The sequence below is a fragment of the Ixodes scapularis genome, unplaced genomic scaffold (assembly GCF_016920785.2).
Source record: "Ixodes scapularis isolate PalLabHiFi unplaced genomic scaffold, ASM1692078v2 PGA_scaffold3__209_contigs__length_174095766, whole genome shotgun sequence".
NCBI classification, from domain to species: Eukaryota; Metazoa; Arthropoda; class Arachnida; order Ixodida; family Ixodidae; genus Ixodes; species Ixodes scapularis.
This window is the reverse complement of record NW_024609868.1, coordinates 128,697,679-128,715,892: the sequence shown is the minus strand read 5'-3', so window position 1 is coordinate 128,715,892 and position 18,214 is coordinate 128,697,679. Positions and strand designations below refer to the sequence as shown.

General features: G+C 48.4%; 1 protein-coding gene across 2 annotated transcripts in view; it reads left to right on the top strand.

The window, feature by feature from the left end:
- The first annotated feature begins 64 nt into the window (after window positions 1–64).
- Window positions 65–18,214, top strand: part of LOC8040312 (caspase-1) — a 32,938-nt gene continuing 14,788 nt past the window's right edge. Inside the window, exons 1-5 of one of the 2 annotated variants that reach the window (XM_040212419.3) lie at window positions 65–387; window positions 712–754; window positions 828–960; window positions 9,833–9,980; window positions 16,057–16,232. In XM_040212419.3, the coding sequence (XP_040068353.1) occupies window positions 339–387; window positions 712–754; window positions 828–960; window positions 9,833–9,980; window positions 16,057–16,232 (549 nt within the window). In that variant the 5' untranslated portion in view covers window positions 65–338. The remainder of the gene's footprint in view (window positions 388–711; window positions 755–827; window positions 961–9,832; window positions 9,981–16,056; window positions 16,233–18,214) is intronic. The other variant, XM_040212420.3, reaches the window with a different exon arrangement.

Genomic DNA, 18,214 nt, shown 5'->3' with positions numbered 1-18,214 from the left:
ACAGCTACCAGTTACCAAGTTACGATTAGTTTTTCACTACCTCGAACCTTCACCGAACGCTACCGAACACCTCTATACGTTGCGCCACCTTGCAAGGCATAATAGAAACTATGAAGCTCACAATTTGTCTCCCATATTATGCGAGTCTCCTTTTATATTGGGTTCCAGCCTCCGGACATGCACATTTGCGACGGCAACTGTACGACCGTACGAGTGTGATTAGAGAGTGTTTTGTATTGTCAAGCGCTTCGCGACGCTCAAAAGAGCTTATAATATCTACAGCGCTTCATCGTGAGCTGTGATCTGCGTCATCTTCTAGTGCTCCGGACGTTGACAACATGGCAGATCAAAACGACGATCCTTTCGGGCAGAACAACGATAGAAATGGTTAGTATACCGTTACCTCGCACGCTATGCTTCGCGTTCATCGCTAACGCATCTTCAACTCTCACATCACAACTGTAGTGGCAGACTTTCTTTTTAGCCAGGGCTATGACGTTTTTACTTTAAAGCACATTTTTGGCTCTCCCCTGTGCTGCCTGCCGGCGTCGGATAGATTACCTTTGTGCGCGTTTTCCGGTATTGTGACATTCCCCGGACATTTTGCACGATGACGCCAGTCCCCGAAAGGTTTGAGCCGAAAGCGTGCATGAAATGAAATGAAACGACATCTCGGCCTTTCTAAGATCGGTGCTCCTTCTCTGGTCGCAGCGAACAGCAACAGCCAAGCCGATGCCAAGGGTCTGTTCGGAGGGTAAGTACACCTTACGGGAGCTTCCCGCCCCCCGTCCTCAGCGGAGCGCTGCCAGTGAACGCGTTGAGTGCAGCGGCTGCTGTTCCTTCAGCCTGTTCCCCAAGAAGAGCGACTCGGCCTTCCAAGCGCTGCCCACGTCGCTGGAGAGCGAGGAGTACAACATGGAGCACACGCGCAGGGGAAAGTGCGTCATCTTCAACAACAGGGTACGGACCCAATTCGGTGCGAACGCGCTGCCGGATATGGGGGCGCGTTATCGAACAAGGTTCGGTGTCCCGGAGCGAAAGCAAACAAATACCGCTGCTTCGATTGCGACTTTCCAAGGGCTCTCAGTCCAACTTGATTTCCCCACAGCTCAGTGTTTACCCAACACAAGGCCTCTGCACTTGATTTTTTACGTCATCTTTCCGATGGAGCGCGGGCACAGTGTAACGTAGAATGTGCTGACAGGACGTCACATACATACCTCTTTGAGAAACTCAAACGCTGACCCCTTCACTTTTGGCTTTCTCTTTTGCTTCCTCTATTTTTTGCTGCCTCTCTTTGGCTTCGTTACAAAGTTACTGTTAGTGTTTCCTGTGGATCATGCTGATGCATTCCCTAAGGATCCACCAATGGATCTTCCTTTAATTTTTTCCGGCTTCTGTCACACGCAGACCCGCGTCGACTTGCCACTTCTTGCGCCGCATTTCGGATGGCTGAGCTAGGCGCTGCTTCCGCTTCTCTGTCTTGTTCGCACGCTTGGCAGCGGCATCCGCTGCCCGACGCTGCTGCATGTTCAGACTTGCCTCAGCATCCGTGTGCGCACTGGTTTCCGCCCCATGACATCGCCTCCTTCTCGGTTTTGACCTTCACAACTCCTCTCTACGCGGTGCTTTTCTTTCCACCATTTTTTTTCCACAGCCGGACGCCATTGGGTTTTCCTTGTCATGTGGGTACTAATGCCGACGCATTAAAAACAAAGTGTCATCGGGGGGACGGGACAAGATGGGCCGAGATAACTGCTTTTGCAAGTGGATGCGAGCTTGACCCACTTCGGCCTTTGTGCCAAACAGATGCTGGAAACGTGCACAGTGCACAATGCATTGTTCACGCGAGCCAGAGCGGCTACTAAGGAACATCTCCTTGGGCGATGGGAGAGCACGAGCCCCAGTTGAACGCCGGCGCGGTGTTCGGCTACGGCAGAGGCGTGCTGCGTCATTGTTGTCCCCATGGGTGAAGTTCTAAAGTTGGTTGCTGCGGGGAAATGAATAGGAGGCGCCTCGGTCTGCTAAACACCGTCTATACGGAAAATTAACAACATCCTTGGAAGAACACCACCTGCTATCTTGGAAAAATCCAATGGCACTACCTTTCAACGTGCGAGCTCAAAAGAGCAAAAATAAAGGTAAAAGAGCATGCACGAGGGAGGAGGAGCAGTGCCTGTGTTGTCGGAGCACAGTGAACTGTGCGGTCCCACGTTGCCGATCGAGTAATGCTGAAAACGCAGACTCTCAGGTTTCGTCGTTTTTTCCTTGAGTGTATTCTTCGCGGCTCGTCCAATCAAACGCAAAAGGTACACGATGACAGTGCACTGTTAGTCTGTGTATGCATGCTTACATGTCCTTTAGTCTGTGCCTGTGCTCTGACTCGAGTTGAAACTAAGCGTAGGGCCACCTGCCATTTTGGAACAATCCGGTCGGCGCTTCAGTTGACACATGAGTGCGAAGGAAAAAAAACTAAAGGTAAAAGGGTGTGCATTGGAGGAGAAGGGTGAATATGTAGCTGCCTTTCTTATTCGGGAACTTTACCATCGGGTGTTCGTTAATGCAGCGGGTGGCTAAAAAGAGCAACTGTCAGCAGGTCATTCTACCGAACGATTGGGCGCAAGCACTGCGTTAACAGTTTGGCGGGGCATTTGGACGATGGATCTAAACCACCTCAATGTGTTTGCCTTACGAGTAGCGTCAGATGCGCCAACGCTTGAGGTCTGTTCTTCGTATGGCCCTCGGTAACGAATGGCAGCGCAGCACTGAAATGATTGGCTCTCGAAAGCAAATGGCGCAACAGCGCTCGCTTGTGTCACGTGTCTTGCACGTATATACTATAAAGTTGTTGGTATTGGTAAGAAACATGAAGCTTGAATTTTGTCGAGGGGCTTCGGATCGTACTCAAGATCGGATCCAGGGTCCCCGGAACCGGGGGGGTTAACGGGGGCTTGAGCACCCACTGACATTTTCCAGGGGGTGCTGGGCAATATGATGAGCCCCCGTGCGTTTGGCTCGAGGCGTACTCAACAATGCTGCACCCCCCTCCCCACTCCCTTCCGTGTTCCCGTTGTTGCTCAGCTCCGCCAAGCCACGTACTTGGCTAAGGGCAAGCACGTGGCTCTGTTTTTGTTACGGGTGGCTACCCACCGAATCACGGCACGACATTCGCCCAAAAATTCCAGAAAAAAAAAAAATGGAGTAAAGCAAAGTGTCAGTAAACCGCGGACAATGCGGCAGCTTCAGAAAAATGGAGGGAGGAAAAAAAAAAAGAAGAAAAAAAGCCGGCACCTGCGGCCTGCATAGCAGTACAGTTAGGGACTGGGGCCCTCCCATACTCCACTGGCGTGTTGGCCATGCGGGAGAACGCGCAGCGCACTGTTTTTGTCCACCCGGCCAGACGGCTTCTTCGTTTTGCTTCTATTGGGAATGACGTCCCCCCCCCCCGAAAAAAAAAAAAAAAAAAAAAAAAGAAAGTACAAAAATATTTTCCTAGCTATTTTTTTTTTTTTTTTGCAACTGCGTTTTTGTTGTGTTTGTTGTTGTTTTGGGGGTCTAGGTAACCACGAAGGCCGGGTAATTGCTTCCGTGTGGAGAGCCGATCGCGGGGCGGGGAGACGGTCTGCGCGAGAAGAAAGCCCTTCTTGAATGGGGGACTGCCTACAGATGTAGAAAGTTGAGGGGAAAAAGTTTCCCAAACTCCCAAGGCAGGAGGAGGTCTTAGCAAGCGACACAGGTTGTAAGGGGAGACATCACACTGCAGTCTGTGTTGAAGCGCTGCTACCACAGTGGTCATCGGAGACATCAAATAATCACGGCATTCTCGCCTGTAATTTGGTGTCTGGTTTCCGAAACACCATTTGGTTCTTGCCGAGCCAGCCTGCTATGTTCAGGCGGGCGCACTATTATACACCCAGACGGTTTTACACTATTTTCAAAGACGACCATAAAAACTGGAAACATGCTGAAATAAAAAATTGACCGCATCTCCACGTGGTGAATGATGTTGATTGGGGTGAAGCTCTGATGGTGCTTGTCTGCGTAGACGCTGAGCCGCAGCATGCCGAGCTTTTCGTTCGTTTACATTCATGTCAGAAAGAGAATGTGTGGTATGGAACGTCGTTATATACGCATTTGAGCATTTGACCGCAGCGCCCTCTCGTCTATTCGCGACTCCAGCGACCTATAGGGGGTGCCACCACCAAACAAACATGGCGGCTGAGTCCAGGTCGCGTCGGCTTGGCCGGGCCGCCTGAATGGGTGGCGCATTCAATTTAACAATTATTCTTTTGTTGAATGCCCAATTTTATGGGTATTTGAACTGAGACAGTTAAGTTTAGCCAGTGCGCATAAACTTGCCGAGCATAGTTTTGTTTTGCCGGTGTTTTTTGTTCTTTTCATGTCAAACTTTCGCTGCGGAGACTTCGATCAAAACCGAAACTATGGGCTCCGGAGAAACAGTAATAGACTCTAATTAGTTTTGATCATCTAAGGAAAGCGGCGATGACTACAAAATTGTTCCACCAAGAGTAATGTTTAGCTAACTCGCATTGCCTCGATCATGCGACTTACCTGTCCGCGAAATTGAGCTTTTGTGCCTGTCCGCGTTTCAAGAAACAGCTGCAGTCGTGTGCTCGGTCAAGAACACAGGCTGCAGGAAAATTACGAAAATTAAGCAAGCGCTTCTTGAGCCAAGGAGCATGTCAACTCGCTGGCACTTCACTAAGCAGCTGATACTCGTATTTCAATTCAGGTTTTAGTAGCAATCGAGAAGTCATTTTGATGAATATGCGGTTATGAATTATATTACATACTATGGTCCCACTAAAGCGATATTAGTATGTTCTTCGGGTTGAAATATGAACTTAGTTGACTAACTATTAGGGTGAACTGCTGAATAAAAGTATATTTGACAGACAGAGAGATACTACTTAAACTTAGCCAAATGGTTCTAGCCGGTAGAACGGAGACGAATGCGGACAAGCTGAGGAGAGTCTTCATCGGAGATTCACTCAGACCTCTCTGCATTGAGCTTGACTTTAAATCCTGAACAAATAAAATTAATATTTTTTTTTTTTTTTTTTTTTGTGGCCGGTCAACCTGAGCAATTTAGACGTATATTGCTGCTGGATTCGACAGGGGTTATAAGTATTGGAGGCGCGATAGATCCTAATGACGTGACAGCTTCTATCTTTGCGAGACGCGTCCCCCACCTTTTGAAAGCAGATAATTTCTCTCATTAATCATATGCAGCAAGCAGGTTTTCTGAATCAAGTAATTGCGAAATTAGCCCAACTCCTTCAATGTGGTCTTTTTCGGCGAAAAGCCGCCAAGATGAATAGCCAACGCACCGGCCGGCGTTAGTGGCTCAAATTAACCTGAAGCTAATCCAGCACAACCAAACTCAAGGAAAGCAGCTATCGAACCTTCCCATTCACTTGACTGCAACATTGGTGTCCCCTCCAGTAAAACACTTTGTCTGTCGACCTCAGTCTACTGTTCTACATCCTTATAAAGAAACCGCTTATCAGTTACCAAGCGGTCGTCACTTTGATTGTGATTAGAGACAGACGAGAAATCAAAACGTTTTTCCGTGATTCCTCCCCATCCAAAAAATTGAAAGCACGCGACCGTGTGTTGTGAAATAAACGGGCTTTCAAACACGTGATGGAAAGAAACAATCTACTGAGGCTTCACCACACTAATGAACACTCAGGCAAACTTAAGAAATTTTTGGACCTTCGTCAAATTACATTGCTCGCCGCCGCGCCGACAGTACGCGTCCGCGAAAGCCATCAGAGACGCGGCGGGGCGCGGAGCGACCTGGACCGGCTGGTTCCCGGTTTTCCCGCTTGGCGGCGTCCGTTTTGCTGGAGTCGCGAATAAACGTTGAGCCAATGCATGCAAAGTTTAACGCGATTATATACGCATTTGACCGCAGCGCCCTCTCCTGTATAGACGTTGAGAGGCTACATGCAACGTTTCATCCATGACATCCCCAGCTCTTGAGTTACCACCATATCTCAGAGGCCCCTACTCGTCTTGCAGTCATGGCCGAGTGGTTAAGGCGATGGACTCGAAATCCATCGAGGTCTCCCCGCACAAGTACAAATCCTGTCGACTAATTTTTTTTTTTTTTTCCCCTACACGAGCACGTGAGCTCACGAGGACGAGCACCAACAAGATCGATGCGAGCACGACGGCGGACGGTCAAGGCTAGACCCTAAGGAGCTTCGCCCCTAAAAAAAAAGGCATCGCCAGTGAAGGTGCTGGAACGAGAGGGATGTTTTTTTCCTTGTCTCTAGCAGCTCACCTGCTTCCTCTTCCCCAGCCTTCCTTGTCCTCGCCCTGTCATTCCACTGAAACTGCGGTTGTAGATCTGTCATTGAAATCCGCGGACGGTTTCTTTAAACATCTGAACATCAGAGGATTTTTTTTTTTTTTTTAACAAGTGCAAGGCTAAAAAAAAAAAAAAAAAACAGTATTTAAAGTTTTACATTTTTAATCATTATGGCGACCGAAAGGACTTTCCTTGATATGTGGTTGCGGGGACACAAGAAATTGGCAGTTTGTCAGGGGGAGCAGCCACCGGAAATAGAGAGTTTTAGTAGATCGTTTTGATACCTCCGATAGCCCCGATAACGATACTATGCATGCGCAAAAGAGGCGGTGGCAGAGTATCGGGATATCGTTATCGGAGTCATGGGAGCGATCTACTAAAACTCTCCAATATCCGAAAATATCGGCCAGACAGCAATGGACTGTATCGTACCAAGAGTCACCAGAATTTACGAAAATCTGGTAGATTTTGTTTTAATTTTGTGTATGCGCATGGGTAGCAAAGCAAGAAGGGATTGTGAAATCTTAGGTCGCATGAACTGCATTGCAGGGAGTCCAGGGATTTCACGATGTTTCGTTGGCCCTATGAAATAACCGCCTAAAACAGTTTTGCAATAGATTGCGAAGGTATTTAGCACACAGACATAGTTAGATAGTAGAAGTAATCTGTAAAATTTTATAAAGGTAGTTCAAGTAAACAAAAAAAAAACTTATTTTTTAAAATTTTGCGTGTAAACACCAAATAATATTTTAAGCCACTGTGGCGTTAATTCTATCGAAATGAAGGCAATGGTATGTATTATTGTATTTTATTTTTATTCCATCCATTCTTTCAGTCATAATAAACGCCTTAGTGGCCCAGAAAAGTATTTGATAGTTTCGCGAAAAAGAGATTCTGCAGAAATTTACCCATAGAAAAATGCTTCTTTTCTTTCACTAAAAAAATTTATGTCTTCATTCTCCAAAAAAAAAAAAAAAAAAAATGAATCCACCATTTTTGAGTACCTCTGTACTAAATCGTAGCACGCTACGTTAACACGCCAATTTGCGCTGTCACTTCAAAGGGCTAACGAAACATCGTACGTGAACTCCCGGTAAAGTATGTCAAATCCCCTGACCGATTTTGGTGGGCATTTGGTTTTCAAAGTCAAATTTGGGGGTTCTACATGCCAAACCAACGACGGGCATCTGCCACGCCCCAGCGGAGGACTGAGGATTAATTTCGACCACCTGGGGATCTTTTGACGTGCAACCAAAAGCTTGGGCGCCTTCTCTGCAATAAGCCTCCGTCAGATTGCGGGAATCCGAACCCGCAACCCGGGGATCCGTAGGCGGCGCTTTGCCTCGGAGCCACCGAGACGGCTGGCTTTTGGATTCAATTTCCAAAAGCATTGCAATGTGGTGACGTGTTCTAAAGAAAGTCGCATTTCTCTTAATGTATAAAAATAATTGTGTGTTAACAAGTCACTGCTTTGTGACGAGAATTTTGGATTAATGTAGGGACACACGGTACACGAAATGTTAATTAACCTTCTATATACAGTGAGATCTTGGTAATAACTTTTTTTTTTTCAATTTTAATTCCCCCTTTTCTCCCCCCTCCCCCTCCCCCTCCCCCCCCCCCCCCCCCCCCCCCCCCCCACACACACACACACACACCTCACCCTTTATTTCGACCGCTAGCCCCCCCACGTAAAATACACTTCCGGGGTCGCTGATCGGATCCAATGATTGCGGCCGTGGACTGTCGCGAAGTTGCAAAAATTTAGCACAAGACGGTGCTGCCTGTCAAACCGAAGTTTATTGCTGGTCAGAGTGGGGCCTTCAAATCGAGAGTGAGGAGGGGGCTCCTATTGAATAGAGGTTACACCGTAACATTTTGTAACTGGATACTATAATGAAAGTCTAGGACCGCTTTGGTTCGAGCATCAACTAACTCTCAGATATTAAAGGGACACTGAAGGCAATTTTGGATATCTTTTTGGCGATTGAACTGGGTTCCAGACACGTCTCAGACCACTTTGCCCAAATTTCAGCCGAAACCGGCGCTTGTGTGCCACGCAAATCAATTAGACAGTCGCGGTAATAATCGTACCGAGATCGACTGGGGCGACGCCCCGAGAGTTGCGGGAAAAGCCAGGAGAAGCGGAGCTCACGTGACCGATGCGGGGCCAAGAAGTGCGACGTCACAAGAGACGCGTCAGCGATCGGTCGAAACGAGAGGCGTGCCCTCGATCACGTTTTGGTTCGCGATTTCTATGAATACTGTTCTAATTTCCGCTTGAATAACCATAACAAGTATAAATCGGACCGGAAATGATTACTAAACCGTAAATAAAGCAGCATAATTGTTTTTTTCTTTGCCACGCTGGACGTGAAACGGCCAACGAGCAACTATGGGCACTTTGGCATGCGGGCCGCTCGTTACCGGCTGGGCGGTCTCCGTCGGGTGATGGCGGAGGCCGCCACACAGGTATTTCCGTTCCGTTTGTGTTGGGTCACTGAACGGAAGCTCAAACTCGCTCGCGAGAGCGGCATTGCCGTCCATGTTGACAGATTCGATGAAACGACCGCGCCACCGCGCTGCTATAACCCACCGCGGTAACCGGTCTCTCGATCTCCTAAATACTACCGATACCGACTATTCACACTTGACGTCACTCCCTACGTCACCTCCGTTTTCAGAGGCCCAGAAACGAGAATGGAGATTGTTCAGTTTCGGTTTCTTTACTTCTTTTGTAGGCACAGAAATAAGCGTCACAAATGTCTACGAAAAATTGGGCAGCATTCTATGTTCCCAAGAAGCATAAAACACCATTTAAAAAAATTTAATAAGATCGTCTTCATTGCCCCTTTAAGAACAAAGGTGTATTTCTGTGTCGGGATGCCAGCCAGTAAACACAGATCAGATGAGGGGGACCCATTCATATGCCTCTGAAAAATACTACCTGCTTTATCAACAAGTTCCAAGGGACTAACCTAAAGTTGTCGATATAGAGACCATGTTTGCTCAGCCCTCGATCCAAAAATTTTTTTCAGTCTTGACACAGGCTCAAGTAGATATTTGAAATTTCAATATGACAGACAGTCAAACCTGTAAGATACACATTGGAAGAAAACTTCAAGCTTTCTACGTTGTATAGTCGATATATTTGCAATCTCTTCTAAAAATATGGTTTTATTGTACTAAAACCAGCTAGACGATGCTCCTACATTTCTTCGGAATTTCATGTTTGCTAATCAGTTCAGAGGAAATAAGCTTGGCATGTAAGCTTTTAAAATCAGGTGCATCGAACTAACGTGCCATTCTGCAGCGTGTTAACTTCAAGATGTCGTAAGATGCATCATGCACATATTTCATTTTGCCCTGCTACTTCGTTTGTACCTCCGATCTTCTTACATCTGACGCACATAAAAGATCATTTGTTGGTTCTGGATCTAGTTCACTGAAATTTCCTTATGGAGTACTTCTTTTTTATTCTTTTTGTTTCAGACCTTTGACTTCCACACGAAGCTGAGTGAAAGGAGGGGTACCGATCTCGATGCTGAGAACCTCTACCTCCGCTTCAGTGCTCTGGGGTTTGACACCGTCATACACCAGGACTTCAAGGTCAAGCAGATGCTGTTTGAATTGGACAGACGTGAGTGTGCTGGAATCGCAATACCATCAAGTGCCTTAAAACAGTGTGATTGCAAATGCTCATCCTAATCGATTCTGATACATTTCACCGAAATGTGAGGAGTTGATGTTAGCACCGTGCCAGATAGGAATTTCTCTTTCTTAATACTGACACTAGACGCATTTACATGAATGCAACTTAGTCGCATTGAATCAAGTTTTGGCATTTAATGTGGTCATGTAAATGGCATAATGCGCTAGGAAAGTGCATCACATTCGAGTCACTAGACAAAGGTGGATCGGGACTGCGTATTCACCCAATGTACACGGAGGTCACATTGCATTCTGGAGTGAAGAGGATTATGGGAAGGCACTCGCTGCAGGAGCGAGTGAACAGCTGAGAACATGACGGCTGTTAACCTTGGCGGCGGCGGAGAGCAGTCCCGTGTGGTCACCCAGTTTTTTTCCGTGAAAAACACAAGCTTTTATTGCCATCATATGTGAGCGGAATATAGCCGAGCTGCTTGGCGAGGGCCACCCCCGCCCAAGTCTCGCGAATTAGGACTTTTGATCCAAGGGAGCCCTAGAGGCTTTGGCGCAAGCGTGAATGACTCCGAGAGCTCCAAGCATTGTATGGTACCGCAGAACGAGCACCCCCTATCTCGGTGCCGTTCGTACCTGAGCCTTTTGGCCTCGGGGTCCGGTCGTGGTTGGCGAGGCGAAGCGCGAAGGTGTCCTCGGAGCGGTCGGAAACAAACTCGATTGCCAGGGCGTGCGCATGCACGTCGCCTGTGTTCCAGGCTGACCTGGCGGCCCGGCCCAGAGCCCAAAGCACTTGGGTTTTAATGTCTTTTGCGTCTTGTAACATCTCGCACAACGTCGAAGACGGCAGGTGTAATCTCTACGCTCGTCGAGAGGGCCCCCCGCGTGCGAAGCACTGGAAAACGTGGTCACGTGGTGCAGCTGGTGCCGGAAACGCAACTTAAACTTTGAGATTTGACACGGTGTGGCGCCACCTTCGCATAGGACTTGCCCAGGACTTGGTGCGGCTCCATGTAAACGTTGATGCGTCGTCTTCATTCAAAGGTTGATTAGAGTCTGTGCGCTGAAATCACATTCATGCCCTCTACACAGCTGGATGTTCACAGTAGGCTTGTTCAAAATTCCAATACTTGATGGTCAATCCGGAGCGCGGAGTATTTATTTCAACCTTCGTATCGAACACTGACGATACTTGGAAGTTCCTCATTATTGGGGGTCTTTCTAGGAGAGCTTAGTTCCATGAAGCACTCTTTTCTCTTGTGCACAGGTGCACTGCAGAGAGGCTATAGCCCCAGAGTGGACACTGCAGTTTTTCGTATCACACCGAAGCAAGGTTATGGAAAACACTAGGATCATCCAACATTTGTTTTCTTGGAGCCTTTTTTTTTTACGCTCAAATATGTTTATGTTTAGCCTATTTCCTAATGATTGATGCCCGCCAGCAGCAACTATCCTTCCCAGTAAAGCGTCACAACACAGACAAAAGAAAAAAAAACATCAAACACTTTAATATTATACACACAAAAATGCTCAACAACTTTTTAAAAATATCTACAAATCTTGAGGCAGTTTTGATGTCAATACGTTCTTAAAATAGCTTAAAGGCATAGGCAAACATGTCAGTTGAAGGTCCTGAGGCACCATTAAACCAGGTTTCCATTTGGATGAGAAACAAAAGTTGAGAGTTCCCACCAACATTAGAGAGTTCCATTCACCTCAAAGAGCAATAGTATATTATCTGCCAAGTTGTTTCAGCGTAATTTGCAAAGCCAGGACAATTAGGTACCTGTCTTTTCCATCTGTTAATTCTATGTGCAGTTGCACATCCACTACAGAGCAATCAAGTTGCCACAGAAGTGCTCATGCTTTATTTGCCGGTACTGACCTGCGTACGGTAAGGTCAGTTTGCACAAAAGGAATTCCTTAATACATCAGTATCTTTGCTGTGTCGGTGATTTGAATGCTTGTTCTGCTATTACAATGAGGAAGCATCCACCAACCAGGAGGTGTCAGGGAAATTGGGAAGTCTGGTAAAATCGTGGAATTTCTGCCAAACCAGCTTCAGTTTGGGAAATATAGTTCCCTTTCCTCCGGGACAAAAGGCATCCCGTACCACTTGACACTCCGTGAACCAATACTAAGCAGTCTCCACAACAATATGGTTGAGTTGATTCCTGGTGCCAGGGTAAGGGATGTCTAAAAGCTTAGGCAGTTTTGCTATAAATATGTTTCACTGTGTGGAAAACCAATACAGAAAGGCAAGTTACGTTCAAATGTCTGGTGTGGCCAGAACCTCTTGCATTATTTTTTATAGCGAGCTTCTCCGCCTATCATAAAGTACAAGGCATGCACCCATGTTGCAACAAGTGCCCACCCCACACTTTTGAAACATTTGATATGGAGACAAAAGACATATCAAGCAACCACCCCAGCAAACTTCTGAGCCCATCAAGCTAGCCAACGTGCTTCTTTGTGTCAGATGCTTCTCTAAGAAGCTGGTGCAAAGCGTTGAAGCTTTATGCATGTGCACTGGAGCAAAGGGGTGAAGCTTGACGCAAGATCGCAGGCGCAAAGCAGGTGCGACGAGAGGGGTGTGATTGCTTCTAAGGGGTTCTGCATGACCCCTATACCACTCCTATACTATTCACTTTGACTAAACAAAGACCTACCCTACCGTGTGCCTCTTCTGCTGTCAGAGAACTCCATTGTTTTGTGATTAAGGGGAGACACTGGCGTAATTATTAACTTTTGAACTCCTCGTCCGATTTTAATGAAATTTGGAGAGTGCATTTATGAGCAGATGCAGGGGCACTGTGCAAACTTTGACTTCTATAGGAGAATTATGTAAAAAGTTACATATTTGTGTATGAGGCTGTGGCACCTTTCCTTAGGAAATCTATCGTATGAAAACGAAATGTTAAACCACTGTTTTTATTGCTTGGATATGAAGTAGAGGGTATGTGGCTTTGGGCTATCTAATTTGTATGATTAAAATGTAAATATTTCGGAGAGGAATTCTGTCTCCAAAAATGATATGCACTTTCTTTGAATGCCATTTTGCCAAAATGTCACTTTTTCTCAGTGATGACTTCAACTTAAAACAAAATGAAGTAGATAGCCCAATTCCCCAGTAAATTTCAGTTCAGAAACACTTTGAACGAGGCACCTGGATATGTTTACCATCAAACGATAGATTCCTTGCTACAAAGTTTGCAGCAAAAAAGTGAAACTGAGAAAAACGCATTCAAACATTGAGCACCTTTACTTTATTAGTTTGGCCCAGTCTGTGTCCACTAAAAGGCGCCGGCAGAGTAGGTCTCCCCTTCGGCTGCCTGGTCCCTCTGTGCCTTGGCGATTGCTGCCAGCTTCCTTTGCTTATGGGCCACTTTCGAAGAGTTGAGGGCCTTCTGCTTCGCCTTGGAGACCTTGGCTTGGAGGGCCTTGTCAGCGTGCTGAACCTGGTGGCTTCCGGGTTCGATTCCCATTTCATGAAGGGCCCTCTCAAAGCCCTTGGGGCCCAGGTTGAATTCCAGGACGGCAAGAGCCACGGCAGTTTCCACAGCTCTTCGAGAGGCGAAATCCGTCTTGGGACACCGCCTCCACACCAGAACATTGAACGACTCGTTGTTGTTCTGCGTTCCCATCCTAGCACACCTCTCGAGTAGGTCCCGCCTTGAGAGTCTATTGTAGAGGGGCACCAACTCCTTTGCGATGTCTCTGGAGAAGGCAGGGCGGTGTGGCTGTGGCTTCGTCGGCTCTCCTGCTGCCTCCAGCGCTTTCTGGCGATTGAAGTGACACCAGGAATGTTCTCCATGAGGGCAGGCCTGATGCCGGGGCTCTTCATCGGTGGAGTAGCTGTGGAGGAGGCTGGCAAACACTGCCTTCTGCATGGCTGGAACGTCTGGGGCACTGGTCTTCAGTGCAGATGCATAGTAGCTGGACAATTTCTTCATGACAAGGTTCGTTAGTTTGCCCCTTCCACCGAGACCTTTTTTTGTTTTCTTTAGGGCCTCCATGCCAGCTTACATTCTTTTGGCGACGTGGTTCACACAGTCTTCTTTCCTCATGCCCTTGTCGTAAAGATCAAGTCCCGCAACATGGTTGAAATGGTTGAAGGCTTTACTGTCCCCGTCGTACAGCACTGTCACATACTGCAGGTTGTGGAGTTGGACGGACCGACGGAAGATCTCGTCTGCTGCTTGTAGCTCCATCGCATTTGCAGACCCAGCAAAATTTTTCTGGCATACTGCCCTGTGATTCTCCGCCCAGTCTTCATGGCTGCCAGATCCCTGCGCAGGTCCCAAGGCTACATCCATGGCAATAATTGCTCTGGACAGAATAGTCCAAAACTAGTCCAGTCTCAAGCTCGATGGCAACTCCAACACCAAAGTGTGAAGTGTGCCCACGCTTATGCCAAGTGCCATCGTATGTCGCACAAACGTCCATCAAATCACCGCTATCTGACTCGCGTGTTTCTCGTACAGCTTCTGCTGCCTTGCTCATTACGTTGCTGGCTGCTCTCACTGAGGCGTCGTGGACCTTTTCTCCCAGATCTTGATAAGATCGGAGATGCATGGGCGAAGGAGCATTGATACCGGCAAAAAAGTTAGTAAGCTTCGTGTATCCGATTCCACATTCACGAGACGCAAGAGAAATCCATGCTGCCAATTCATTCTGCCGCGAGTGTCCGATGGTCGACGAGTGCGGCGTCCGAGCAACGTCCCCGCAGTCTGGGCAGACGATGACGAATTGCGCCTGAACTCCCTTGCCACTCTCGCTTAGCTGAAGGTCTGATCCACGGCACACTGGGCACAGAAGAGCGGACACGAGTGTCTTGATGGCAGATAAAGCAACCAGACGATAACCTTCGGTTGGGGCACCGTCGGGAGCAGCGGGAGCGTCCGTGGGATCCACAGCGGGATCGCTCTCTTGCAGTAGCGAGATCTCGCGCTCTATCGCCGTGAGCTCCTCCACAACCTCATAATCTTCAGGAAGAGACGAAGAAACGTCGGCTGGTTGTTCGGAGGTCAGGTCCTGAAGCGACGAACCGGGAGATGGTGACGCGCTCAAGAGCGAAGCAGCTGACGCGTCCGACGTGGTTCCGTTAGGGTTAGCGCATCGTACGCGTCCACCTGACGAGCCTCTTGGTTTCACAGAACGGCGGCGAGCTCCAAGCGCTTGGAGGGAATGCCGTTTAACGGCCGGCATCGGGGCGACGAGACCGTAGATAAAACGATAAAACTGAGAAATATATAACGAGCAAGCAAAAGAAGCGAACGTTCGGCCGAAGCAACGAGACGAAACAACAATTCGGGCGAGCGGATCACTTGGGGTGTCACGGGCCAATCCAGGCTTGAGTTTCGTTTTCAAGCCAATTATAGCCGACAACTAGGGGGCTCTGGCTTTGTTCATGCTTACTCTCGAACGAAGTTTACTATCGTCACAAAAGCCCGAAGAAACGACGCTTCCAACGAGGGTATCAACATCGCGGTAGGCCAAATGGGCGCGGAGCGGTCGGCATTTGAAAATGGCGAATATTGTCAACCGATCGCGCGACGGAACGACTCGGGGATAGGAGGCACGTCGCCGACCTGTCGAAAATCTTTTATATCTGCTTAAATACTCGACGTACGGGCATGAAATTTTATGGAAGGGTGCATTATTAGTTTCTGAAATCAGATATAACAAATTTGAAAAATGCACTTTTTAAAAAAAAATCGGGAATTGGAGCCCGTGTCCCCCCTTAAAGAGTTTTAGTGGATCATTGCAATTAATCCAATAATGATAGCTGATCTTCTGTTAATGCCTCTGCGTATGCATCATATCGTTATCGGGTATTTTTATGGGAGGTATTGGAATAACCTACTGAAACTCTCTCCAACTTTTGCTTGGGTGCTTGTTCAGTGGTACAGTAACGGTGAACAGTGAACCAAACAAATGCGTCAGAGGTCATTGGCAAATGGGCTGCCGACTAGAACGAGCTAGCAGATATGACCGGCCGGCCGGATGTCGCGGTGATCCCAAGGTGCCTCACGGCACTGCGACTTGCCTCGCAGTGGGGAACGAGGACCACAGCCGCAGCGACTGCTTCGTCTGCTGCATCCTGAGCCACGGTGACAAGGACGTCATCTTCGGGACGGACGGCAAGTTCCCGGTGGACAGCGTGCTCGAGCCATTTCGGGGAGACAAGTGCCCTAGTCTTGTGGGGAAGCCGAAGCTTTTCTTCATACAGGCGAGTTCACGCTTGCATTCACACTTACTTCATGCAAGTTGACATTTGTTTAACTCAAGTTCATATCTGCTTTACACAAATGCGAACCCGGTTTGTTTTTGAGACATTGAATTGCACAGCTGAAGCTCAGTTGGGGTATTGCAGTAAACAGATTTTCAAAAGGAAGTACCACTTCTGTTTTGCGCGAGTGTATTAAAGAAAATCTGCCGTGACCACGTGGGCATAATCATTTCCGAGGTCATGTGCCTGTTTCATTTGGAAAGATGCAGTGATGGGTAAAGGTCGTTGCCGTAAAATACCGATCAAGCGTCTATCCAAAATTTTAAGACAATCTTGAAAAATGAAAGCCGTTTACAACTCCCTGTAACGCCGAATTTGAGCGCAGCTCTTGAGGAGGAGGAGGGAAGGGTACTGGGGGGATCAGTTGACCTCGGAAGGGGGGGTCACGTGACCTCGGGGGTCACGTGACCTCAAGGGGAGGGGTCACGTGACCTGGGGGGTCACGTGACGATGACGTCATCAGTGATGATGACGATGACGATGCGGATGCCGATTACGTCATTGGCATTCGCATCGCCATCGTCATCATGACTGATGACGTCATCAGTGATGTCACTGATGACGTCATCGGCATCATCTCTGATGACGTCATCGTCACGTGACCCCCCCCCCCCCCCCTAGGTCCTCCCGAAGGAACCCGAGGTCCTCCCGAAGGAGCCCGAGGTCCTCCCGAAGGAACCCGAGGTCCTCCCGAGCTCCTCCCGAAGGAGCCCGAGGTCCTCCCGAGGTCCTCCCGAAGGAACCCGAGGTCCTTCCGAGGTCCTCCCGAAGGAACCCGAGGTCCTCCCGAAGGACCTCGGGTTCCTTTGGGAGGACCTCGGGAGGACCTCGGGTTCCTTCGGGAAAATTTACCCATAATGCACCGCGAGGTTACGCCGACGCCGACGCCGACGCCGCTCAAGCCGGAAACGGGCGCCTAAGAGCTGCGCTCTAAAACTGGGGCGTGGGTGCTTCTTAGGTCCGAGAGAGTGAAAATGCGGAAGGCACACGTGATGCGGTGGGCTTCACCGACTTGCACTGGCGTGCTTGGGGAAGCAGTTGGTACGGGGGAGCGTCTCGGTTAGCCAGGTGCGCGCTAGTGTCTGGATGAGGGACTTGATATGTCTTCTACTTAATTTCCGAACTCTTAAAAATGAGTCGGTGGGTGCTTATTGTGATCAGAGGTTGGCATTTTAGGTCGCCCTCACCTGCCCTTGCCCTCACAGCCACACTCTCCTCAGCCCCTCACTCACCCTCACAGCTACACTCATCCTCAGCCCCTCACTCAGCCTCATCCTCACAGTTGCACTCACCTTCAGCCCCTCACTCACCCTCACTGACCCTCACTGCCCTCACGCCCCTCACACACTCACGGTCAACATAGCCCTCACTGCCTCACGGTCCTCACTCACACTCGTGAATTTTCATGGTTCAGAAGATGTGGGTGAGTGAGAGCCCTCAGGAGTGAGGTTTGCCGAGGTATGATTGTGGCGATGGGTGCATCACTACTGCGTGATGCACGCTAAAGATTCCAGGCTAGCTGCGATACTGCACTGGCTAAATTTCTCACCTAGAGCTGAGACGGCAGGGGGCCACTGAGGCTAACTTCCGGCTGTCTAAACGTACAGGGATTGCAATAATGATTTATTAGGGAGTTTTAGAATAACGTACGCAATTTTAGCGCACGCTAGCGCTAAATTTAGTGCTTGTATTAGCGCACGCGACGCAAGAGAGTTTTAGAATAGCGTTTCTCCGCCGTGACGCAAAAGCCCAAGCAGCTCGCGCTTGTAACGCCACCAAGATACAGTCACAATTTTTATTTCACACACGAAATGCTGTAACTTTAGAAACAAACAAGTTTTTTGGTTCAGAGTACTATTTTAGAATTGTTTAAACACGAGGATGCGACGCGAGCGGTTGACAGGTCGTGTCCGCTTGCGTCG